General features: G+C 32.2%; 1 protein-coding gene across 1 annotated transcript; it reads left to right on the top strand.

The window, feature by feature from the left end:
• Nucleotides 1-26644, top strand: LOC136971110 (zinc finger protein 585A-like). Its single transcript, XM_067265587.1, has 8 exons — nt 1-447; nt 4169-4377; nt 9939-10102; nt 14293-14421; nt 15436-15625; nt 16215-16393; nt 18818-18911; nt 23032-26644. Exons 1-8 carry the CDS (start codon nt 344-346, stop codon nt 25632-25634), a joined length of 3672 nt encoding a protein of 1223 aa, XP_067121688.1. The 5' UTR covers nt 1-343; the 3' UTR covers nt 25635-26644.
• Nucleotides 26645-26658: the final 14 nt, after the last annotated feature.

Consider the following 26658-nt stretch of genomic DNA (forward strand, 5'->3'; position numbering starts at 1 on the left):
GAGTATATATTATTCACTAAGGTTTACTTATCGATACTTTTATTTATATTAAAATATTCCTATTCGAAACGTATCAGAATCTAATAATGAAGATGCTCAATACGTATATTAAAATTATAATTTAACCACGTGTTCTCCCGCAGTCAGCGTGTTCAAATCGCGCGTGATCCCTCCCGCCATGTTTAGATGATGCAAAACAAAGGGTCGTGGCCCTACTGAGAAACCAGTGTTTGTTTCTTGAGCAATTTTTTCTTTCGGTTGACATTTACAATTTATTTAAATATTACTATTAATGAAACACTGTAGACATAATATAAAATATTAAATTTAGTGATTACTGGATATGACAAAAGGTTATGGAAGATATTGCTCAGCGACTATTTGCCATAACTGCAAGGGCAAATTTCCCGACAAATGTTTCTTTACTTTCCCAAAAGACCTTGAAAGGTGAGTCTTATATTATAATATTATTTATCTATATTAAAATAATTATAGAATGCTGAATATATGGTTATATTGGATTATTTATTATTTTTCTATTGTATTTAAGACTGTCTAAATGATCTCACTTGTGCTTGAGCCATGGAATTGACCTTATTTATTTTTTTCAGAGTTGCTCTTTAGGTGTTTCTTCCTCTTCGATTTGAAGGATGTTTCTAATGGAAATAATGAATTAATTCTTATAACATTATATTTGAGCAGAAAAATACATTTATAATGGTAATTACCACGGTTGAATTACTTCAATGAGGCTTTATTTATGACTAATGTTTGCGTAGGAGTTCTTTGTCTTCTATGCAATGATTTCTATTATATATTATAAACTTTGGTGTCTACAAGAATTAGAACTGTAGAGAAATTGTTTAAAATTTAATGAATGTAAATTTGAAGGCAGTTACTATTGATGGCCGGGATGGTTAAAGTGTCGGCCTACCATTACTAGGGATTTCGAATCGAATTTAAACAAAACCCTAGAAATTTTTGGTGGTGGTCTGATTTGGTTATGTCGGGCTTGGTTCCTCACCATCCAGTCACTTCTTTGTGGACTTGGCCCTTTTCTTAATCTTGAGAATGAAGTTAGATAGATGAAAGACAAGACCAGATTTGGAAAGTTTAGGGGCAGGAGGCCCAATTAGCATGAATTTTTGAATTGAAATAATGTGACTTCTAGTTTGCATCAGAAGTTTTTATGGAAGTTAATTGCTGTATAAGAACTTCTGATGCATGTTATTTCAATTCAAAAATTTTCCAACCAAAAGGTGTTAGATAGATGACCGGCACGACTCTATTGTTAAAGGAAAAGTATGATGTACAAGGGCAAGCCACTACTAATTTGAGGTGGAGAGCATATATTTTATATTAAATAAATTAAAAATTGCAGTCTGGCATTGTAACAATGTTACAATAAATGATTGCTCGTTACATTTGAAATTATATGTGAAGTAAAAATATTATTTAACATGGGAAATTCCTTATTCAAGCAGATGGAGTGAGAACAGAGAAAGAGGCGATTACCTCTGTTTAATATAACAAAAATATAATAAATCTGTAAAATTAATACATGCTAGAAAATAGAACATAATTATGTTTGAAAAGTTTATGGCTTGATATAGAAATTGTTTTGAATGTATTTTCTTTTCAGTATACTATTATTTAAATACTAAAGCATTTTGTTCAACAGTTTTATAATGCAAATAATTATATCCTCCTTCTTATAAACTGATTTGTCATAGTCTGTGAAAAAGTCAATTCTAGCAATAACTTGTTCATCTGACAAGAATTTCTTACCAGCAAAGATATTTGAGTTTTGAAAAAGGAAAGAAATCTAGCAGAATTATATCGGGTAAATATGGGACATATGGCATCGATTTGAATTGAAATTTGTGACATTTGTCCATCACAATTGAAGTGTAAAATGGTGTACTGTCTTGACGAAACGGCACCTTATTTCTTCACCATTCTTGGCTTTTCTTACAAATTTTCTTCCTGTAATTTTTTTGAATCTTTCTATGCAATCTCACACATTTTAATATGGCAATCTTGTAACACATGGATTTTGTTGATGGTTTCTTTTGTTTGGTGTTGATGATGGTCGTTTACTTCAAAGTCATCTTCCTAGCTCTCGCTGCCATTTTGTAAACAAAAGAGCTTACTTTTTTAACCATTGAAAACAATGGAACCTGTTATTTCAATTTCAATTAGTCATATATTTGAAATGAATTCTTGTAAACAAACTTTCCCTAGTTTTGTGACTTAATTTTGGGAAAAGGAACTTAGATACAGTACTGTAAACAATGGGAGTAGAAATATTTTCTGAAAAAGTTAATTATATTAAATCACTGTTTTCTTGTGTGTTCCTTATCAGTTTTTACTTGATTTTGACCCATATCCAAGCCAGGAATTGTGGATGACATTAACATGGCATCCACAATACTTGTGTTTAGCAATTTTATAGTATATGTGCGATCCTCCACATATATCTATCTTTGAAGGATGTATCTAATGAAAATAATAAGGAATTATTTCCTACATTTTTATATATTCTGTTATCATAAATATTCTACTTAATATTCAAGCAGAAAAATTACTTGTTGACAATAAATGTAAATTTGAAGGCAAATTACTATTGACGGTTGAAGTAGTTAAAACATCGGTCTACCATTCTGAGGGATTTTGAATCAAATCTAAACTTCTGGATTTTTTTATTTGGAGTGTGAGGTGATTAGGCAGCCAAGGAATGGGGCAACCTTGACCAAATCAGCAATCTGAAAAAGTTTGATTCAAGACTACTCACATATTTAAATTTCAGTATGGAAGAGTTCCATCTTGTTGGAAGGTGGAAAACTAAACACACTGCAAGTGTTTAGTTTATGGGAATATGAAGATTTTCAACATGTCCTGGTAGTTGTATTTATTAACAGTGCCCTCACTGAAGAAAAATGGACTATCTGGTTCATTGATCTTCAGATTGTCCCTGATAGTTCTCATATCAAATGAGGATTTTAGAGCCTTAAATTTGAATATTACGATGATTCACTTTCCTGGAAAAATGAAAAATTGCTTCATCACGGAGAATATTACCATGCCCAAAACTTCAGTTGTTCCTCTAGGATGTCATTGCAAAGTCAAAAATCACTCTTCATTGTGCAACACAAGTAATCTCAGGAGCCATAGAATTACTCATGAGATTGTCATGAGAGAAGTGACAACTTCTGCTATGGGCTGCTATGGGAGAAGTGACAATAGATATGCCATAGTGAGCCTAGGAAGAATTTCAGTATCAGTCAGATGTGCTCTGTGATGAGGTGCACTCTAGAGTTTCTCAAACAGGATCACAAGATCCTGGTTGCTTTTTTAATCTAGGAAATTTTTCTTATCCCGGGAAATCCCGCAAATTTCTTAAAAATTCACTTCTTTTGTATTTTGTGTTAAGGTTGAGGAAATTTTGCAAATAGAAAGTATAATTAACTTATAAACTGTCAGAATACATTTGTATTTATTAATTTTCAACCTACTTGTTAGTTTTTTAAATTTTTGCTCATTATGGCATGTCACAAATGATCAATGATCAATACATAGCTTATTTGTGGCAGGACTCTGAAAATTCTTTACTTGTCAGAACCTATAATATCTGGAATAATTGTGCTTACGTTGTCTTAATTTTTAACCATGCCCATTAGCTTCAATAAGTACGTAACTCCAGGTTGTGCAAATTGGGCAAGGATACAAACGAGTACGAAGTCTGCAAGTATGAGGTTTTTCTTCATAAACCTGATTATTAAAGACAAACGAACTGCCGAATTATCAGGCTATAAGCTTGATGTTTCTATTAAAGCAGTCGAGGCAGACAAATCAAGAATACTAGAGAGCAAAAGAAGTACTACAATCTCGAAAACGAACTAGAAATCTTCCCGGCTTAAGGTGAAAAAACTTGGGACAAGCAAAAGACCGGGAAATGAGAAACACTAGTGCACACATTGAGAAATTGTAGTTAGCCAGTGTGAAACTTGGACGGTTTTTCTATGTTTTAATGTACTGTACTGTAATGTAATGTACATGAAAATGTTTCTAGATATTAATTAACATAATTGCAATAATTTAAAATGGTAGCATTCTTTTTGGAAGACCCTGTATATAAATTGTATATTTGCCTGATGTTTTCTTACAGGTGCAAAAGTTGGATTATAAACTGTGGAAGAGAAGATTTACTAACAAAAGATAATAAGTATATATATAAAAATTGTTGCATCTGTTCGGATCATTTTGAGGATAAGTGTTTTCTTAATGACTTGAGGAACAGGCTTGTTCCTAATGCTATACCAACGATTTTCAATATGTCTAGCACAACAGATATAGAATCAAGTGAAACAAATGAAAGTAAGTAATTTGTAATAATAGTTACGTATTTATTTATTTATATTATTTTCTTCTTAATTATTAATTATTATTATTAGTTATATTATTCTATAAATTATTATGATCATTAATGGACAGCTTCTGTTTCAATATCAATATACGAATGAGTTTTGAGTATATTAATATAATAGTCATCATTATTTATGCTAAAAATATATATAAATTTTAATAATTATAAAGGCTCGGAATCAGCTGATCCTATTTATTATCACAATTTTCTATTTTGTATGTAAAAATGGGGTTTAACATGTTGATAATTTGATATACAGCATCATACTATTTAATATTTTTTTTTTCAGATAATTTTTTAAATCTTTCAGACATTTATCTACTCACCAAGAAACCTTTTATTTTAACCAGCAAGAGTTTAATTTTTCATGTAAATTTGGACAGACCTGCTCCTGCTGACTGAGTAGATAAATTGTCCAGCTTTTGAATGATATTATTTAGGCATTTATGAGAATACTTTTTGAATTGTGAGCCTGGTCGAAGCTATAATACAAATAGAAATTTCCCGTATTTAAGCGTGCCGTAATCGAGCGAACGAGTGACAAATTGCAAAGCCTTGATGTATCCAGGCTGTTTCGTTGGCGCTGGCTCAACCTTAACTTGCATCTAAGAAAACTTTAACTGTTTATTTTTAAAATAATTGACATTACAAGAAAACTGTAGTTAGAAAGGTAAAGAAATTGTAAAAGAAATCTGCTGTTTCTATTGTACTCTCGGAAATTATGTCCTAAATTCGTATACAGTTAAACTTCTCTAACTTGAAGTTCCAAGGGACAGGAAAAGAACTTTGCGTTAGAAAACAACAAACTATCAAAAATTATATAAATAATTTTTGATAGTGTTTTTGGTTTTAAACAGCCCATGTAACATGTTTCAGCAATACGCTCAATGTAACTAATGGAATTGAACAGTTTTGCAGGTGCATCTTGTTGAGATAAAGTGAGAGGTCCTTTCACTTCAGACTGGAATGTTTTATGCAAATGGATAGATAGAACTATCTGAAAATTTTGTATAAATTCAATAATTTGGATCACTTTGGGTAGAATTAATATTAAAATTTGAGATTGGGGAAGTTGAAAGTAATATAAATCAGTGCTGGGTGACCACGAGAACATTCGACTTGGAGAAAATTTGAGATATTGAAATTCAAGTTGCAGACGTTAAATTCCTATGCTATTCCATTGAGACCGATCAAGTGCTTCATCTTCTTCAAGTTAAAGAAATATTCGAGTTACAGGCATTTGAATTAGAGAGAAGTTTTATCCATATTAACTAGATTAAACAGTCATCTAATATAGCCACAGCTCAAAACATTTAGATCATGCTAAATTATAGCAGCTAAAATAACTGTCTTTTCAGATTTTACTTTATTCAACAATAGTTCAGGAACTATATTTTACTACTAAAAAAATCTAAAATGGAATTAGTCTTAGATCTGGCAACGTGTAACAGTAGTTGCATAGTTACTTGCAGATTGCCATGTCATTTTTATTCAAACACATCAAACAGCTTGCATAAATGTGCCAGTGATGCAAATTTATTCTGTGGCATTTTATATCCTAAAATGCTGTAAGTTGAATTATTACATTAGAAATTGATTACAGTTAACAGTGTGCCGAACAGATTTATTGTAAAAACTTAATTGGTGTAACTGGCTGATTAGAGTTTTTGACGTGGATGCAATTCATCGTTTCGATAGTAAAATTTTGACAGCAGTTTGGTGGACTGGTAGTCTACTTCTAATTGTTATTATTGCCGACAATCTCTTAATGGAAAGTATATATATATGCCAAATATAATCGCAGATAGAGTTTGGTATTCCAAAATTTTTTCACGAGCCAAAAAGCCTTATGTACTCTTGTTACTTGTTAGTTGTGATAGTCTGCGTTACAGTTATTTCTTATCATTGTTTCAGGTTTTCATGTCACAATGGCACACACAAACAGACATTAAATTTGCATTACCAGTTCAGACAATAAATTTTGTATAATGTCTGAACTGGTAATGCAAAATAACTATATTCTTCATCCGAGTTTCATTTCCTAACTTCATTCAAACGTCTTGTCTACTACCTCTGGGATGCACCATAAACAAAAATGGCGACTCTGTGGCAGAGAAGGTGTTTTGTGTTCTGCAGTTTGAAAAGTGACAATCAGTCATTATGAGTAAATCTACAGGAGCCGTAAAATTAAGACCGAGTGTAAGGAGTGACAATAGATATGCTATAGCAGATATAGAATGAATTTGAGTATCAGTTTGATGTGTGCCATGTGGCATGAAGTGCACCATTGTAATGAGCGAATGTGAAACTCGGACAGTTTTCTAATGTTTTAATGTATATTCTTGGATAAATGTTAACATAATAACAATAATTTAAAATGGTAGCATTCTTTTTGGAAGAGCTTGTATTTCGTTATAAAATGCATTCTAATATAATGGACACGAATGCGCATGGCCAACGTAACGATTTCACGAGACATGGATTCGATCTAATTTTCAAATCTCCGTGTTCTGTTTATTACGTGTTCCATCGGTTATTCTGTCTATCACCCGAGGAAGAACTTTAAACTGTTCGAAAATGTTGCGATGTACTTTATTCTTTGTGTCACTCACCAGTAACAGGTTCAAGGTACGTTGTTGACTTCACCCCGTTGTTGTTGGATGTAGACGTTTTAATATAGTTTATTGAAGTAGGTTACATTTAAAAAGTTTATTTTTATCAGTGTAACATTTGTTATAGATTACATATAATATCTTTATTCTGATATATGTTAAAATTAAGGATGATAAAATTGAAAAGGTGAGAATGGATGTGTCTCCTGAAGATGTTTGATTGAGTTTAGATCCAAATTCAATTGAATATCTTCAAGACAAGCTTTTGCTAGTAGAATCCTCCTCTATGGAACTCTGATAGGAGTTTTACTAGAGGAATGGAATAATATTCAGAATATATTTACTAGCATTTAGTGGAAGCATGCCTAGAAGAGTTGCTGTAGTCATTAATACCAAAGACAGATTGATGAATTATTGATTTTTTGCAATTAAAGTGTTTTATTTATAGCTAGACATTCAAATATTTAGCTGTTCCAATCAGAAAAATATATCAAAACCATCTACTTCATTGGTGAATAGAGGATGTTTCTCTCAAACATCCCTAGTTTTGTGTATTAATTTTTAGAAAATAAACACGAGTAGAGTACTGTAGACCAGTGGTTCCCAACATTTCTGAGGCCGCAGAACACCATTTATATAATTTTCATTACATGGAGCATTAGCATCAATATATTCAAAAATTTATAAGCGATTATCAGGAAACAATGAAGCAATCAACTAATATATTAACTTTAGTGTATTAGAATATAATGAAACATGGAATTGTCTGCAAATATGGCAATTGGAATAAATTTGCAATAAAAGTTCTAAAATCTTTTTTCTTTCACTTGAGGCAGGTTTGAGGAACACCTGTGTTCTGTGGAAACTGGTTAAGAACTGCTACTGTAGACAGGGCCGGATTATTGAATAGGCAAAGAAGGCAAATGTCTAGGGCCCGTAAGTCGGAGGGGCCTGGCTTCAGTGCAGAAGATTTCTCTGTTTGAAAATGAGTTAAATTTAAGAAATTCGATAGGACAGAAAATGCTGTACTTAACAATTTTTTTCTTACTAAGCTGCTCTCGACTAGCCATTGCCTAGAAAAAAAAAAAAAAAAAAAAAGGTCAACAGCCTCCCGTGGGTCAAAAAAGTAACGCCACGGGATCTCGCGCCATCTAGAAATATTCCTAGGTCCGCGTCTCGTGGTAGTACCGATGTATGAATGGTTCTTATTTATTTTCTAAATCTACACCTATACGTCGCGACATCGCATATTCGATATAGCGTTCAAGTCGAGTGCGAAGATATTACAATTCAATTGTGTTTTATAAAAGAGTTAAAAAGGGTGACCCTACGGTGTGACTTGGGGTGACACCACGATATCCGCACCGGGTGTCATCGATGCTAGCTACGCTAATGTCACATTATATAAGATTTGTTTAGAAGCAACTTATTTAAATGGGGCCCCAATTTAAATTTTGTCTAGGGCCCGCTAGAGGCTTAATCCGGCGCTGACTGTAGACAATGGCAATAGAAAGTACATCTGAATAAGTTAGTTACTAAGATTAAATGAGTATGTTTACACATATGTTCCTGATGTGGCAAATATGTCAGGATGCAACATGCTTTCAGATATAGCTAGCATGTTAGGAATCATGCTGTTAATGGCATTTGCAGTTCTTGTACATAGGACTCTCATGTCTGGCACTTTGTTGCATACATGGGATCGTTGAGATGTCCACAAAGAAAAAAGTCCAAATAGATGATGTCAGGTGATCAGGTGGACCAAGAAATGGACCCTGGTGATCTAGACCTTGTGACAGGTGAGATCCGGATTGCCACTGTGCAGCAGCAGCAGCAGCCCTTTGAAGTGTATGCACACGAAATTTGGAGTATTGATCAACATTCTCTAACTTATTTTATTCGCTATCTGAAGATTTTACAGAACAGTTTAAAACTAGGGATGTTCAAGAGGAATATCCTGCATATATCAACCATGTAGTTTTCTATCCTAAATATTTTTAGATTATAAAACCAGTTATCATGTTTTGTTTATATAAATATAAATGTTTTGATCGTGTCTTTCTTCTGACGATGGGTTTTATAATCTGAAAACGCATGAGATGATAGAAATTTGTATTCTCCAGTACATAGACTGTTTTGATACATACATCCAAATACTTTATGTAATATGTATTGGTCTCCATTACGTCATCAACTGCCGTAAATAATCTGGCTATAAACGATTAAAGATTATAAATAAATTTGGCACTTGAGGTAGGCGTTAGGCGCCATTTCTTATTAAAATTAATAATTATAATAATTTAAATAAATTTAAATTAAACTGGAAGAAAAGAATCGGCCCTAAGCGGGACTTCAACCTGCTACTCCCGCTACTGGAAGAGGAGATCGGACTGAAGGTCTGGATAGCGTGACCGCACGGTAAGCAGGAGTTCCGGGTTCGAGTCCCGCTTCGGGCCGATTCTTTTCTTCCAGTTTAATCTAAATTTATTTAAATTATTATAATTATTAATTTTAATAAGAAATGGCTCCTAACGCCTACCTCAAGTGCCAAATTTATTTATAATCTTTAATCGTTTATAGCCCGATTATTTACGGCAGTTGATGATGTAATGGAGTAAGATTATCGGGTTTGATGTGTGTTTATTTGTGTATTGGTCTGAATAAAAATATCCTCGTATGTATTGAAAACAGATTTGTAAGTCACGAGTTTGAAAAAATCATTTCCACAATCAATTATTTTCCAATTTCTTGTTTTAAAAATGTATAATGTAAAATCGAATAATTATTTTAATAGAATTTAATTTCTGCTAAGAATATATTATTTGATGCTTAGATGCTAAGAGAGACTATTACAATAAATTTTATTTTTTTATTATTAAAATACTTAACTTTTCATCTAGGTATTGAAGTAACAGAAATTACAATTAAAAAGGAACCAGTATGGGATAGCGATCCCGACGTTAATCGTGACATTAATTTAGAATTAGATTTTGAAGTAGAGAGTGAAAATATCAGAGTTGAAAATGGAGATAATTATAATATTAAAATTAATGAAGTAATGCAGGTAAATATCATTAACGATATTCTTTTATAAATAGAATAAATTAAATTATATTAATGCATAGTACTTTAAACTAATCTGATGTTTGGCCAGTGGTAAATTACAACAAGAATTGAAGCAGTACTTTATATGATTTTAACCTGTAATATTCCTGAGTTTGGATTCTGAATTTGAGAGGAATCTAAACTGCGCATACGGTGATAACATGCGCTCACTGTGTAAACGTTATCTGTTGTGCATCCAAGTTGTCTCTCGCCCTTGCGTCTCTTACATTACTGTCATGTGTTTTTGATGCCTTTTTGCTTTATTTTTGATTATATATATATAATCCTACCTATTAACCATGGCATCCAAGAAGACTGTGGAAACAAATGAAATCTAAAGAAAGGTTGTAGTTTTAATGATTGAGATGATAAAGGAACTTATTGTACAGTATGATATCAGTATGTGTGTGGCAGATCCAGTGGCCATGTTTAAGATGATGAAGTCAAGAGAGTGAAACCAGTAATGTAATTTTCATTTTGTTATAAAGTATTCACGTATTTTATTGTTTTCATGTTTTAATTTATTATTGTGTTATTTTTACCTTAAATGATGTGTATTTGCTGTCTAAATTTATTGAAATGGGTATTGTTTAAGGTCTATTTAGTATTAAAAGATGACTACAGATATAAGCATCGTTTAACTTGATTTTTGATTAAGGCCAAATAATCTGTCGGACTGCATTGGGCTATGTAATACGGAAACTGTTTAATAATTAAATATTTTGCAGTGGTAGGCATTAGGCACCGTCTCTCGATAAACTTAATAATTATAAATAAATTAATATTTAATTTAGAAAGTTCTGAGAGGAAAGAATTGACACAGAGTGGACATTTATGTTGTCCACATAATAGGCCTTCCATTACATTCAGCCAGTTATTGCTTTACTTGGCATGGTGTATGTATACAAATATAAATAATATCTACCTCTAGGCAAAATTACTTAGTATTTAAACAGGAAAGAGCATAAAAAAGACTAGTATAATTTGGTGTTTTGGAGTTATGAGGATTTGTAATTATAAGACAATAATATTATGTGTGTTGAATTCAACTAGAATTTGTATTGTATTTACAAGTTAGTGTTTTAAAAGATTTTAGTATGGTGCAATATTGATCTAAAAATCTCGACAACTGCAAGACCGAGGCACCTATCTTCCACTCTGAGGGATCCCGGACCAAATCTGGACAAGCAACTCCCCGAGATTTTGTGTGTCTCGATATGTTTGGACCTATTCCTTATCATCTGGGTGCCCCATTGTGGACTGGTTGAACACACAATGAGTATGGAAGAAAAGAACCTCTTGATGCCAGTAGGGCAGAAAGAGAACGAAATTAAAGGAAAACTATTATAAAAAAAATCTCTCACGTGTTCTTTATTTATTAAAGGTTTTAATCATTTCATAGTTAGAACAAACACATTAACATGTTAAGGGCATTTTGCTTAATAGATATTATTCAAATATTAAATTTTTTTAACATTTAATTCTAACTTAATTAATTTTAGAAATAAATTATTATAATAAACAACAGTAGAAACTGGAGAACTTTGACACAAAACTACACCTTATATTACTCCAACAAGCAAAATTTAATGAGCCAAAAACACTTCCGATCTAGTTTATTAGATCATCTTCAGTTGCTTAACACAGAAGGGGAATGCAACATAGAAACTACAAATGTATCTCTCTTTAATACGAAAAAAGAATTCCGGTTGGCTATCTTACAGCCTTTAGGTCAGGAACATCCTTTATTGAAGATACGGGTTACCTATGCATTTCGTGCTTATTTTATCTTTAAGCTCCTCTTCAGTGCTATACCAAAGAAATTAAAAAAAACAATCAGTAATATAACAATATAACGTGTGTAGATTATATCTTCTGACATAAAAAACTATTTTATCGTACCAAAAAAAGGTTTTCCCCAGGATGTTCCTGACCTAAAGGCTGTAAGATAGTCTACCGGAATTGTTTTTTCAGATTAAAGAGACATACATTTGTAGAACGAATAAACAGCTACCATAACAGAAATTTGAAGGAGCATAGAAAATTTAAATTTTAAAACATTGGAGAAAAAGAATAGGTATTCAAATATAAAAGTATGAGAAAATGGGTAAACAATCATAATTGGATGTTAACATTAAAATAAAGTAATAGGAAACAAAATATTTAAAATGATCTACAGTTTGTATAACAATTTCCGGGCTGTGTACGAGTTTGCATCCCAGTAATTAACATACTCTTAGAAATGTAATCTAACTATTTGTGTCATTCATAGGTCTAATAATCTTAGCACAGTTTCGGACGACTTTTATGTTAGATTTATTCGTGAATGCCGACGGAGCGGTGACCTTTATCCACTGACCATTTATGTTCCTTTATCCTTCTATAGGAAGGTTGCATCAATGTATTCACTTCTTTGTTGAACTGGTTGTCCTGTATAAGTATAGAATAAATGCTAGAGGAACCAGAAGGATCCTCTGGGATTTATTCTACGGAGGTTTGCTACTAAGCAAAGTTTGAAAACTGGAGTTGCATTTAAAAGCATAGCTCAGATTATTGTCTGCAATTGTCTTTTGTATCCTACATAAGGCAGGGAATTACCTTAATGTTAGTCTCATTTTTTTTTTCATATGTTGTCCTCCTTCATCTTGTATAGGCGGAACCTCCCTAGTAGAATTAAGGAACATAAATAGTCAATCGGTGGATATCAGTTTGAGCAACACTACTCTATTGGCATTCACTAATGAATCTTAACATGAAAGTCATCTGGGAATGTGCTAAGCTTGTTAGGCCTATAAGCAACGTGAGTACATAAAAGCAAATAGAAGCCAGGATTGTGTTAATTATTGGGATGCAGAATCACCCGCCGCATGGAAATCGTTACACAAACTCTAGCTTATTTTAATATGTTGTTTTATATTATTACTTTAATGTAAACATCCAATTTTATAATGATTTTACTTATTTTTTCACACTTGTATTTAAATACTGTATTACGTTTCTTGAATGTTCATCAACTGAAGAAGATCCATTAAACTGAATTGAAAACAAGTTTGACTCATTAAACCTTACTTGCTGGAATGATATAAGGTATAGTTTTGTCTTTCTCTAGTTTTTACTGCTTTATTATAATAATTACTTGAAGAAATAAAGATTTAAGGAAAATTTCAATCTGAAAATTATTGCTATAGAAAAACATGTGTTACACAAATAAAAAAAACAATTAATGCAGATGAACAGGCATAGGATATTATATAATAATTAATTAATTAAATAAAAATTAACAGAAATGAAATCAATTCTACATAGATTGCAATCCTCTGTCAGCTTAATTTTTGAATCCTTTGAACATTGGTTGACTACCTATTTACTTGTATCTAAAATCTTTGTTACAATAATTTTTCTCAATGATTTCTTTCTTTATTAACCAAGTGAATGATATCATCATCATTCACTGAAGATGTCTTTCAGCTTTTTTCTCCATTGTTCTGTCTAAATCATCATCCTTTCTCAGTCTCTTTTGTTTAGCACTTCGCTTACTTCATTTTCTCTGTGGTCCTTCCTTTTTATTTCCCTTGGCATTCTGTTCAGATAGTATTTTTAGTAGTGTCTCTTCATTCATTCAAGTGTCCAAATCTTTATCTACTTTCATTTATACTATCTCTGATGGTCTAGTTCACTTCCATTTCTTACCCAATGCCATAATTTGATTTCCTCTCTACTGGCTGATCTCCAGAAGTTGATATTTGCCTCAATGGGTTTTCTCCATTCTGCACTTTCTACTGCTTCTCTGTTTGTTTATTCTTTTAGTGTGCTAGGTTTTTTCTTCAAACTGATTATTGGGTGCTAGCCAAATACAGTTAATCTACTAATAATTTAAAATTATTGAAGAAGCTTGGAAAAAAGTAATTAAACTATTTAATGTTGGTCTGAAGCGAGACTGAAGTCTGTACAAAGACTAAGACTCTTGTATTTACATATATAATTTAAATTTATTAGATAGAAAGCTCTTTATACATTATAATGTAAGGTTTGTACAAGTCTAAATCCGGCCCCAAATATAATAGCTTATATAGTTAATATTTATCTAAAATAATTCAGATTTTTTTATAGCTTATTATTAATGTTTTATCTGAATTTTTATTTCACCAGCTACCTGAAAGTTCCTTTCAAGAACAAGAAGAAATGTGTATCATTAGCTTCAATGACAGCTCGGGAAACAAACTGATTTTACAAAATAACGATGATGAAGATTCTACAAGTATTATCATATCTGACATTGTAAGTTAGACTCTATTAAGCATTATTTCACTTATAAACTTTGTTATTTTTAAGTCTCATTTAGAAATGAGTGCCAGTGCTCTAATTGCATTAGAATGAAAGTCGTACGGTACTTGTTGGAACAAACTGATCATTAGATGATTATTTTCCTATTATATTTTGAATATTTGATATAAGAGTTTAAATAGTTGTTTTAAATTAATTAAAAGTCCCAAACAATCCTAAAAGAAGTCCTATATTAGATTTTGATGAACGTTTTTGAGATTTCTCTTGCCAAAGCCAACCACTGCCGTGGTTGGCTTTGGTATTGGTAATACAATATTACCAATACTCGATACATTGTACTACCAATACAATGTATCGGGTTTTCGTAGAGTTGTTTGAGATTTCTATTACCTCCAAATACTTTTCTTGTGAGCCAAACAAATTTAAAAGTTGAAATGATCAAACTTATTAAAGCAAGGAATATGCCAAACATTAATAATCATTGATGACATTTAAAGATTATAACTTAAAAAAAAATTCTTCCAACTTTAATAATAATTAATAGTGTCTGATATAAAACTTTTCTCAATTGAATAATGAAATTTCCATAATTAATAGCTTAAATTTTGTAATCTTGCTTTTGAGGGGTGCCCAAATGGTCTTTAAGACAAACTATATGTTTCCGGAGGGGGCAGGGGTGCCAATAAAGTGTCATGCCCCGGGCGCCAGTTATGTTCGCTACTCCACTGCTTGGAGATATACAAGGGTAGTTTTTGGCTGGTTCCAGCATTCACCATATGATATAGAATCCTGTACTCATCCAAAGTTGAAGTCCTAGAGATTGCTAGTACTTGTGAAAATTCAATAGTCCAGATTTTATTATGGGGTTTCCTAAGTGGCAGACTTTGGGAAAATTATTGTGACCTAGATGAGAATATTTCTTGAAAACATTGAGTTTATTCAGAGAATTTATTAGTAAATTAATAATTGTAATTGAATTATAGAAGTAATTTTTATCGAACTTAACAGGTTTCAAATGCCGAGAAGATTGATCTTCTAAACGGCAACGGCGATTGTTCTTATCGTACGGAAAACTGTACTGAATCAAATTGGAATAATGGAACATTGACAAATTGTGAAGAAAATCAAATTTCTACTAGTGTCAATCACATAAACTCAAATTCTCCAGATAATTTGATTATAATTGAAAGTAGTAAAGGTATTCTTTTGATTTTTAACCTTCTGTTAAATGTTCAATGTAATATGCATTATACAGGGTTTTCCAAAAAGAATGCTACCACTTTAAATTCTGTAATTATGATAATTATTACCCAAGAAGTGTGTGATGTACACCAATTGATGGCATAACTATCTGAGTTTCATCTCCTGTCTGCATTTGAACAGTTTGTGTACTATCTCTAGAAAGGGGCATAAATGAAAATGGCAACTCCACAGCAGATAAGATGTTTTGTGTTCTTCACTTCACAAGGTTGGAATCTCTCATTTTTGAGCAACACGGGAGCTGTAGAATTGTCTGCTTCAGAAGTAGTGACAACAGATATGCTGTAGTAAATGTAGGAAGAATTTGAGTATTAATCAAATGCTTTCCATGCAACATAAAGTGCACACGTTGAGAAATTGTAACGGATAAATGTGAAAGGAGCCATTTAGACAGTTTTCCGATATTTTATTGTGCATTACAAATTTCTTGGATAATAATTAACATAATTACAACAGTTTAAAAATGACATTTTTTTTTTTGGAAGACCCTGCACATTAAATCTTACACTGTATATTGACGAATTTAGAGTTTATACAAGATGAAAACATCAATCAAGGATTTTATGAAAATGGAAATTTTTCTGTGAATCGTGAAGAAAATTTACAACATTTGAATCATAATTCCCAAGGAATAAATATGTTTCGAATTGAAAATAGGGAATATCTTCAATTGAATAATATTAAAGTAGAAAAAGATGATGAAAAGGTATTTAAAATATTTCCTATTTTACAAGTAAAGATATAATTATATAAAGTTGAATTTCTTAATTCTGTACAGTTTAAAATAACAGTATTTTTATATATTACTTTGTTTTTTCAATATTATGTATAATTCTTTTGGCCCTATTATGACTACTTTTTTATGTCTGTCATGGGTTTAACAAAGCCCACAACAAGAATACTTGGGTGGTGAAAGATGGAACCTAATTTATTGCAGATAGATCTTTCATGAAAATTTCTGATACTCAAACTTGAATCCAGATCTCTTAGAATGCCAAGCAGGTGCCTTAGATTTAGATGAAATAATATAACAGAATATATCATGATTATGCTCATCCAGTGATGGTATGTAACTTCACTATGTTTGTTGAAGCAGCATTAGATATTTTCTTATATGTTAATTAGATATCACTGTAACTTACAGTGATATCTAGATAACGTGCAAAATCTAATGCTGCTTTGACAAACATACTGAAATGTCTACATCCCAAGAAGATTGTATGAGAGTATCCTGCCAGAAAGATTTAACAGATGATGTGCTCGTGGCATGCACACTACACCTGACATTGCTATGCTCATTGAAAAGTTTTGAAAAATTGAAGTGTTTTTGGCAATCTTGTGACAGCTTTCGGATCCTTCTGAGAGGATGGTCTTTTTATTCTGTTTTTTAGAACAAAGGGTATCGTGGCATATCGATTGTGATTAAGTTAAGAATTCCTAAGTATAGAAACTTTTGATTAACTGTATTAAGGTAGGTAGCACTTGTTATGTAGTATGTGCATTAAAGGAGTGAGATGAATATTATTGTATTGAATTAACTTAGGCTGTGTAGGTGCTAGAAATCATACATAAATTACCATTTTCATAACTATTTATAATACTAGTATCCAAAATTAAGGTAACAAACAGATTATAGGATATTCAGAAAAGTACTTGGTAAATTGGAATAAAGTTTGGTATACAGATACTTCATGCTACAAGGACCAATCAGTGGTACAAAATGAAAACAAAAAACTAACTACCGTATATCTCGGCGGATAAGACGATAGTTGAACCATAAAAAATGGCCCCGAAAATCCGGGGTTGTCTTATAGGACAGATACAAAAAAATTAGATTGAAATTTATATAAATTAAAACCATTATAAAAAGACAGACAAACCATAATTATTTACTAGAAGAGAGTAGGGTATGTGCACAAAATAGAATAGTCATGGTCATTACCCGAATTAGTGCGAATGTTTGCAAAAATTGCCAGATGCAAGAAAATAAAATTTTTTCATTCGAAAAATTACAAATAGGACATAATTCCATATATGCTATACAGTATTATTATTCAGATAATGATTGCTGATCTAAACTAAATTCATAGGCCGTTGATAGTTTGTGGGTCGTCTTATAGGGCAGATATATGTTAAAACTATAAAACTTCGACAAAAATTTATACATTGTCTTATCTGAAGGTCGTCTTATCCACCGAGATATACGGTAACTAACTTCTGGAGATGTTTACTTATCACCAAGAGTTCTCAAACACGAGGCAGAAAATCCCAAGAAAGAAGAAGATAATAAGGAATGTGACAACCCTTTACAGCACAATAAGCTGTCATGCTGTTTGAGGTTCTGGAGAAGACTTGGGCAATAAATCCCACTCCTCCACAAGAAGGGGTTTTAGCTCATAGTGGTACTTTGGAGGGGATGACATGCTGCAATGGTCCTTCCCATGACATTCCAGACATGCTTAATTAGGTTTGGGTCCAGAGACCTACCTGGCCACTCCATCCTGGACATTCTCCTCTTTGAGGAAATTTATAACCAGCCTAGTTCTATATGACCTAGTGTCATCCATAAAAATGGAACAGAGCTGATGGCATCCTGAAAAAGCCTCTCGTATGGCTTAAGAATCTTATCTCTCTGGCACTGACCAGCCAAAGTGCTGGAGAGATAAGATTAAGTACCCTCTTACTTGGAGGGCCCTGATACCCTCCAGGTAAGTAAATGGAAATGAACACTAGTAAATTTTCCAAAAATATTTTCCTAATTAAAATTCATTTTTTTATTTATGTTGTATTCTAAGTTCTATTCTATATTACTCGTGAATTAGCAGTTACATAAGGTGGGAATGACCACACATCCCAGCTCATCTTTGAGCTTGGATGTGTGGCCATTCAGTGTGATGCCTCCTCATTCCTTCACCGTAGCAGTCACTTTTTTTGTTTCTTTGTATTGGAGAGTTGAAAGCTTCTCCTGCTCTCTTCGGATGTTAGTGTGTCAAGGATCATTTTGCAAACTGTATTAACATTAGTTATATTATTGGCTTTTGAAGTTTTAATTTTGAAAAACTTCTTATCATTTCTTAAATAAAATTTTTGTTGATTAATTTATAACAACTTTTTATATTTAAAATTTCAGTACGAAAAAGAGTCTGATTCTTTAGAATACAAAAACTGTTACGAAAATTCCAAAAATTACGTCTATGAAAACTGCACGAAAGAGTTTCCTTCAGGTATGAAAAAGTTTATTTTCTAATAGATAATAAATTAATAACAATTAATACTTATTATACTTGCCTATTATAATAAATACTGAGAAAAATGTATTTAAAAGCCATTTAACAAAAATGCTTCTGTGAATGTCGAGGCTTAAATGAAAATTTTTCACTAGTTAATTGAGCTATGGAGAGAAGACCAAAACTAATTATTAATACTTCTATCTGAACAGTTGTGTATATTAATTAGCATGAAGAAATGATATTTATTTATTTTTTCTTGTAGTTCTTATCTCCTTTTGTTGTCATTTTGGTTCTCGTTACATATGCTTATTTCATGTTGACATATTTGTTACAATACTTGTCATGCTTAACAATACTTATTTACTTACCTGTTTGTGGAAAGCAGTTAGAGAAATGCTTCCTTGTTGGGTCCCAGGCCACGTGGGTGTGGGGGGAAGTGAAGGGGCTGATGCGGCTGCAAGGTTGGCGGGTCCTTCTCAGCATGCAATGCGTGTTGAAGGAGGTGACTTGAGGCTGGTCATTAAAGGGTGACTGGCAGAGGGATGGCAGAATGTGTGGAATGCGCAGGTCCACAGTGGCCTGCATGAGATCGGGCCTGTGATGGTGGATTGGACGCATAAGCGGCCCTGTGACGGGAGATCTGGGGTTATTTTTGCTCGTTTGAGAATTGGACGTGCTCGGCTGACTCATCAATATCTTTTGGGGGGCGATGAACAGCCAGTATGCCAGCACTGCAAATGTCCACTTACCATAAAACACATACTGCTCGATTGCTCTGCCTTTGAGATAATGCATAGACAGTATCTTGGGACAGGACGTTTGACAGAGATTCTGGGCCAGAGGCCCAATCTGTATAATGTATTGGACTTTTTAGGGGCCACTAATTTGTACAAAGGAATTTAACTATTTATTTTTTACCTTTTTGTGTTTTGTCGTTTGTTCGTTTTAATTGTGTATATACTTGTTATTGTTTTTTTTTTGTTGTTATTTTATATAACATATTCATATAGTGTTTGGTGAATTAACCATTCAGCATGGTGCAGCTTGGCCTTTGTGGCCCTTGCACCAAAAAACTGCAACTAACCAACCAACCAACCAACCGTTTCCTTTGTTTTATTTAGTATGGTCATCTTGGAATGGGATATCATTAGCGGCAAACTGGTGTATTCTCTAGAGTTTTATTTCACCTGTTGAATCCTGCAAAAATGACACAGTCCAAAAGTATTGTTAATTTAAAAAGAAGTTTTTATTCAAAGAAAAGCAATTTGAATTATGTAATATATTTCTCTTGTGCTCAAAACTTTTTTATTGCAAATATCTTTTAAAAGCTGGAATTTCTTGGATAAGATCACACAAATATGCTTTTGTATTTTTCCAGCACTAACTTTACTCACAAAACAGCGTGCTGAATTATTGTAAATTGGCCGAAAACATTTGTTCTGTGAGTAAAGTTAATTCTGGAAAAGTACAAATGATATATTAGTGTGATTTTATCTCTTTTTTATTGCTTCTTGAGATATTTTTGACTCTTTTTGGGACTACAAATTTCAATTGTAAACAACTGTTATCTTTCACAAATTTAACAGATGACGTAATATAAATTCCACTGTGAAAAATTACATGATTCAAATAAGTTGTTGAATTTTCATTGATGACACATAAATGCGTTGTAACAAGATGCCAATAACAAAATAAAATAGTAAAGAAAAAAGAGAAGATAGCAATGATATTTTGGTATTTTAAATTAACAAGAAAAAATTATTAGGAAAATATTATTGGGAAAATAATATTATTATATACAGTCAAACCTGTTTTTATGCAGTGGATAGGGACCGCATAAAAAAACAAATCGCACAAAACTTCACGAGTGGCTATAAAAAATAGTTTTCGCAACACAATTTAAAAAATATTTTTTTTTTATGCGGTCAATAGGGACCGCATAGAAAAAGTCTCACATAGAAAATAACTCAAAACCGTACGAAATAGAATTTATTGACAACAGATGTCAACACTTGACTGCATCGTCTCGTCTATCGTCTGTTTTACATATTTTTGTCCAGGTGGTGTTTTGTTGACTTAAAAAATAAATTATTTCATTTTTTGCATATTCATGCAATAATATTACTATAATAAGTTCATTTATGCTATAATAAGTTTATTTAGCTATAATAAGTCAACGTGAGACATGACAAATCGCACGAGACTAGTCGCCGACTATACCGCACAAATAAAAAATCGTACAAAAGAAACCACACAAATAAAAAATCGCACAAAGAAAGACCGCATAAAAATAGGTTTGACTGTATTATTAAATACACAAATTAACAAGAAAAACAGTTATGTTATGGGACATCACAAAGATATGTTTATTTCAGTTATTTTGATAGGCTGATGCAAAAAAGGCATCAGTCTGTTGCTCTGAGGGCTCCTTGGGAATTCTCATTGGTGGTTTTGTGTGTTATGTTGATCTCTGCCGTCTTGATCTCATCATTCCACTTTGTAGCTGGCCAAACTGATGATAGACATAAAATAGTTTAGCTAACTTGATAAATATAGATAAATTGTAACATAAATGGTTATATATTAGTTTAAATTGTTAATATTATGTAAATTGACATAGTTTGGAGTTTTTTTTTTTTTTTTCTGAAAGACTCGTAAACCTCATTTTGTTCCAAGAGCACCAAGAGGTGTATAGTTTGGAGTTAAAATATATAATGGTTAAAATATTTGCTTAGTGTGAGAATTTTGGACTTTGGATTTATACTGATAATCTTTACACACCAGAACTTTACTGTGAGTTTGTCCATTATCTATATATTTTAGAAATTAATTAAAGATTAAATTATTGCTATCCCATAACTAATAATTAGAACATCATCTATCAATTTGTTTATAAGTTAATGTCATTCTAGGTTAAAATCAACATTATTAATTTATTATTTAAAAATTCAAAATTATTATTATAACCCTTATTTCTAACAATTAATTTCTTTGCTTTTTAAATTAAATTTAAAGTTTTAATATATAATCGGCTTGCTGTATTGTAGATTTCAATGTAAATCCGTCTCTGTAAACCAAATAAGTCTGGTAGACGTATTCTGGTTAGCAAATTGTTTTTATATACATGTTCTATCGTATATAAAAACAATTTGCTAACCAGAATTTGCTGTGAGATACGTCTACCAGACTTATTTGGTTTACAGAGACGGATTTACATTGACATTTAAGTTTTAATTTTATATGTATTTATTATATACATTATATATCATGACACACATGTTGAAAGCTTAAGAATGGATGACATTTATACAGGAATAGAGAACAGTGGTGCACTCAGGGGTAGGCCAAAGGGCCCTCCAGGTAAGTAAATGGAAATGAACACTATCCAATAATATGTTCCTACTTAAAATTCATTTTTTTATTTATATTATGTTTAAAGTTCTGTTCTATATTACTCATGAATTAGCAGTCACATAAGGTGGGAATTTTATTGAGTTCGCATTAAAGAAATTTTAATACGAATTCAATAAAATTCCTGTTTAACTCGGCTCCCCCAAGATTAAATCTTGAGTGCACCACTGATAGAGAGAACTGTAGATGAATGCAGAGAAATATGGCAAAAATCATATTACTTGATGTCAAATGCAATTGTCTATAAGCAGTGTAGGATTTTACAAATCAAAGAAGTAAAAATAAGTCTTTGTTGAAAAAGATACATACACCAGTTGGACATATGTGGAGAATGGATGAAAAGTGCTTACTGATACCCAGGCAGAGACCTGTTAGTATGGAATATGTTTACCTTGAACTGCAGTGCAGCACTCACAATATCAGGCTTGGCAACTTTTTCTAGCTATAACTGTTAGCAATCATGTTTATCCTGAAGTTTTGAACATGGGTGTATAAATAATAGGATGATGACCTGGGCAAGATTTAGTCTGCCATTCCAGTCCTCGTTGAATGCATAATGGATTCGAAAAGTACTGGCTTAGTAGCAAAAAAGAGTTAAAAAGTAAAGACTGAATTAAGATTTCTTTAAGTATATTATATTGTTTATAAATAAATTAAATTTATTTTTAAAGTTATCAATTAATATAAATTATTATCTTTACAGGATTTGAAATCAATGAAGAACAAGGGACAAAAAATGCTTGTGGAATGATAAAAGACATTTTTACCTGTAATATATGTGAAAAGAAATTTTTTGCAGTTCAAGAATTTATTCTTCATATACAGGAACATTTAGGGAAACAAAATTTTGAATGTAAATTCTGTAAAAGGAATTTTATTTGGAATTATACTTTAAAGAGTCATCTGTCTATTCACGGAGGAGAGCAGCATGTTCGTTGTGACTTCTGCGAGAAGAGAGCCAGGACAAAAGTTACGTTGAAAAGACCATCGTGGAACGATTTCAAAAGGAGGTTTCGGCATAGAATTTGGATGAAAAGATATTCATATAAATTATTTTATAAACGTCATCGAATAATGCAAATTAGAACAAAGAGTTTCAGCTGTAATATCTGCAGGGAGAAATTTCTTCTAAGGTCTGATTTATTGGAGCATATTAAAGTGCATTTTGGAGGAAATCGCAGCAGAGAAGTGCTTAAGCCGGTGTTGAAAGTGGAAGACCCGGATGAAAAGCTCTATTTAGAACACCATCCTTTTCAGTGTGAGTTGTGTGAAAAACGATTTACTGCTAAAACTTACTTATTACAACATCAGACATGCCATACAGAAGATCAAGGTTTTCGTTGTCATCTCTGCCCGAAAATTTTCCAATGGAAGTCTAATTTAATAAAACACAGGAAATTTCACAGTGGAGAAAGACCGCATCAGTGTGATATTTGTGGCAAAAGTTTCATGGAAAGAGCACAATTAGGGGAACATAAAAAATGCCATTCTGATGAAAGACCTTATAGTTGTGATGTCTGTGGAAAATGTTTTAAGTCGCGATCGAATTTAAAATGTCATAAAAGATGTCACATTGAAGAAAGACCTTTTGACTGTATGATTTGTAAAAAGAGTTATAGGACATGGTCGGATTTAAACATTCATAGCAGGTGCCATTCGGGAAAAAAGCCCCACAAGTGTGAGTTTTGTGGCAAGTGTTTTAGAGTTAGATCAGCTTTAAGCATTCACAGGAAAAGCCATTCTAAAGAGAGACCTTATCAGTGCGAGATATGCAAAAAGTGTTTCAAACAGAAATATAATTTAAAACAACATATGAAATGCCATTCTACAGAGAAACCTTTCCAGTGTCAAATATGTAATAAGAATTTTAGGGAAGAGAAACGTTTAAGGAATCATAAAAAAACACATTCCCAGGAGAGACCCTTTCAATGCGATCTCTGCAAAAAGTATTTTAAAGAAAAGGTATATTTAAAACGACATCTAAAAGCTCATTTTCTTGAAAGAACCCACCAGTGTAATTTATGTGAAAAAAGTTTTAAATGGCCAAACAATTTAAAAAAACATCAGAGAAAACATTTTGAAGTGAAGTGTTATCCTTGTGAATTCTGCGATTTGAAATTTACGGAGAGGTCGGCTATGTTTCAGCATCGGAAATCTCATGCTGACGAACGGCCCTATCCGTGCGAAATCTGTGGGAAAGGATTCAAAAATAAAAAGCACTTAAGACGCCACGTAAAGAGACATTCTCCAGAGTTGCCTTATCATTGCGAAATCTGCAATAAAAATTTCAAAGATCCTTCTTACTTTTCTAAACATGTACGAAATCATTCTTTGGGGACAATTTATCAATGTGAGTTCTGCACAGAAACCTTTACGGAAAAATTACTATTAATGGATCATGAAAAATGCCATTTTTATGACACAATCTATCAATGTACTCTTTGCAAAAAGAATTTTGGGAACAAAGCAAATTTGGCGAGGCACGAAAAATTACATTCTGAGGAAAGTTCTTTCCAGTGCGAAGTGTGCAAAAAGAATTTCAAAAACCACAGGTATTTAAATCAACACATGAAAATTCATTCGAACGAACGACCTTATCAATGCGAGATCTGCAACATGAATTTTAAAGATAAGCATCCGTTAAAGCGACACATACAATGCCATACTGACGAAAAACCTTTTCAGTGCAAGCTCTGCGAAAAGGCATTTAGAAGAAAGTCTCATTTAGTACGACATCAGAATTGCCATACAGACGAAAGACCTTTTGAGTGCGGGTTTTGTCCAAAAAGTTTTAAGTTGAAGTCTGTTTTAATTGAACATCAAAGATGTCATTCCGAGGTGAAACCTTTTCAGTGTAATCTGTGTGAGAAAAGCTTTAGACAGAGGTCGAATCTGCTTCAGCACGAGAAGCTACATTCCGGCGAACGGCCATTCGAATGCAAAACTTGCTTTAAGAACTTTAAAAATAAAAAATATCTGAATCGACACATTAAGACACATTCCGAAGAGAGGCCTTACCAGTGCGATTTGTGCGATATGAATTTCAAGGATAAGCACTTATTAAAACGTCATTTATTGTGCCATTCGGGAGAAAAGCCATTCCAATGCAATATATGCAAAAAGTATTTTAGAAGAAAATCACACTTGATAAGGCACGAAAAGTGTCATACAGGCGAGAGACCATTTCCTTGCGACATGTGCGAGAAAAGTTTCAAAAGCGTTTCCGAATTAAACGGTCATCAAAGAAATCACATGAAAGTCATTTATATGATGAAATCGCAAGAAAAGAAATGTGACGAATCATAGCTCAAGTAAATTGTGATTTCTGAATGAATCCTTTTGTTCTACCATAGGTTAAGACGTAACAATTTACTATACCTCGAAGAAGTGCAATTGCGAGTGTTCCTCACAGACCTTTTGTGATAAAAATGTAGTTTTGTGGACCAAAAACTGTGTGAATTTAGAAGATATGTTCCAAGAAAGACATAAAATTATTTTCAATAATCTATCTTAGCGTCTCCAAAGTATAGTTAAAAATAAATTATATGATGATAAAACTTATAAAGTAAATATTGACAAGATGAGATGATGATCCAATTTATGGCAGTTAAAACCATAAATAATAATAGAAAATTAATGTTTGTTGTTATAGAGCACAAATTTTATCTGCAATATTTTCTTTAAACTATTTCAATTTAAGATTTAGGAAAAACTATATTTTGCGGAATTGATAAGAGTGAGAACAGTAGATATTGGCTACGAGATGTTCGGAAAAATATACTATTTGCTAGATCAGAGCTATATTTAATATATTATATCTGCTATTGCATGCTTTTTAAGGTAATTTCTTTATTAAAATCATGTAATGATTGAATGGTGATGATATCAGCATCGTCACAATTGTAAATTACACAATACAAAAATACTTCTGTGATATTTTCAGAAATGGAGTGTAGAAAATCGATCTTACAGAGATAATTTTAATAATAGGGTGTATATAATGTGTAATGTTGCTAAATTTATACATTAATATAAATTTTTCTTTTGCGTGTATTGAAGAATTTTTGGTGCACTTACCAGAATTTACTGGAATTTCAATGTATAATTTATTGCCCTTAAAACTGTAAATCATAGATTTAATTAACTGATTTTTTGGAGCAAAAATGTTTTCAGAAAAGCCAAACATTTTTGGGGCTATTTGCTCATTATTGGAAATTAATGAGGATTATCATCGGAAGTTAACCAGAGAATCTGTTTTGAGTAATACATGAATGTACAGGGAGTGTCAGATAGTGCCAACCTGTTGAATGAAGGAATTGGTACTTGAGAC

The sequence above is a fragment of the Centruroides vittatus genome, unplaced genomic scaffold (assembly GCF_030686945.1).
Source record: "Centruroides vittatus isolate TY-2023 unplaced genomic scaffold, ASM3068694v2 contig_2328, whole genome shotgun sequence".
Classification (NCBI taxonomy): domain Eukaryota; kingdom Metazoa; phylum Arthropoda; class Arachnida; order Scorpiones; family Buthidae; genus Centruroides; species Centruroides vittatus.

Excerpts from the sequence above, each read along its gene's own strand:
- LOC136971110 (XM_067265587.1), top strand. The coding sequence starts at position 344 with ATGACAAAAGGTTATGGAAGATATTGCTCAGCGACTATTTGCCATAAC. Across the intron at positions 448-4,168 it reads TTCCCAAAAGACCTTGAAAG|GTGCAAAAGTTGGATTATAA; the intron begins GTGAGTCTTATA and ends GTTTTCTTACAG. Across the intron at positions 14,422-15,435 it reads GTATTATCATATCTGACATT|GTTTCAAATGCCGAGAAGAT; the intron begins GTAAGTTAGACT and ends CGAACTTAACAG.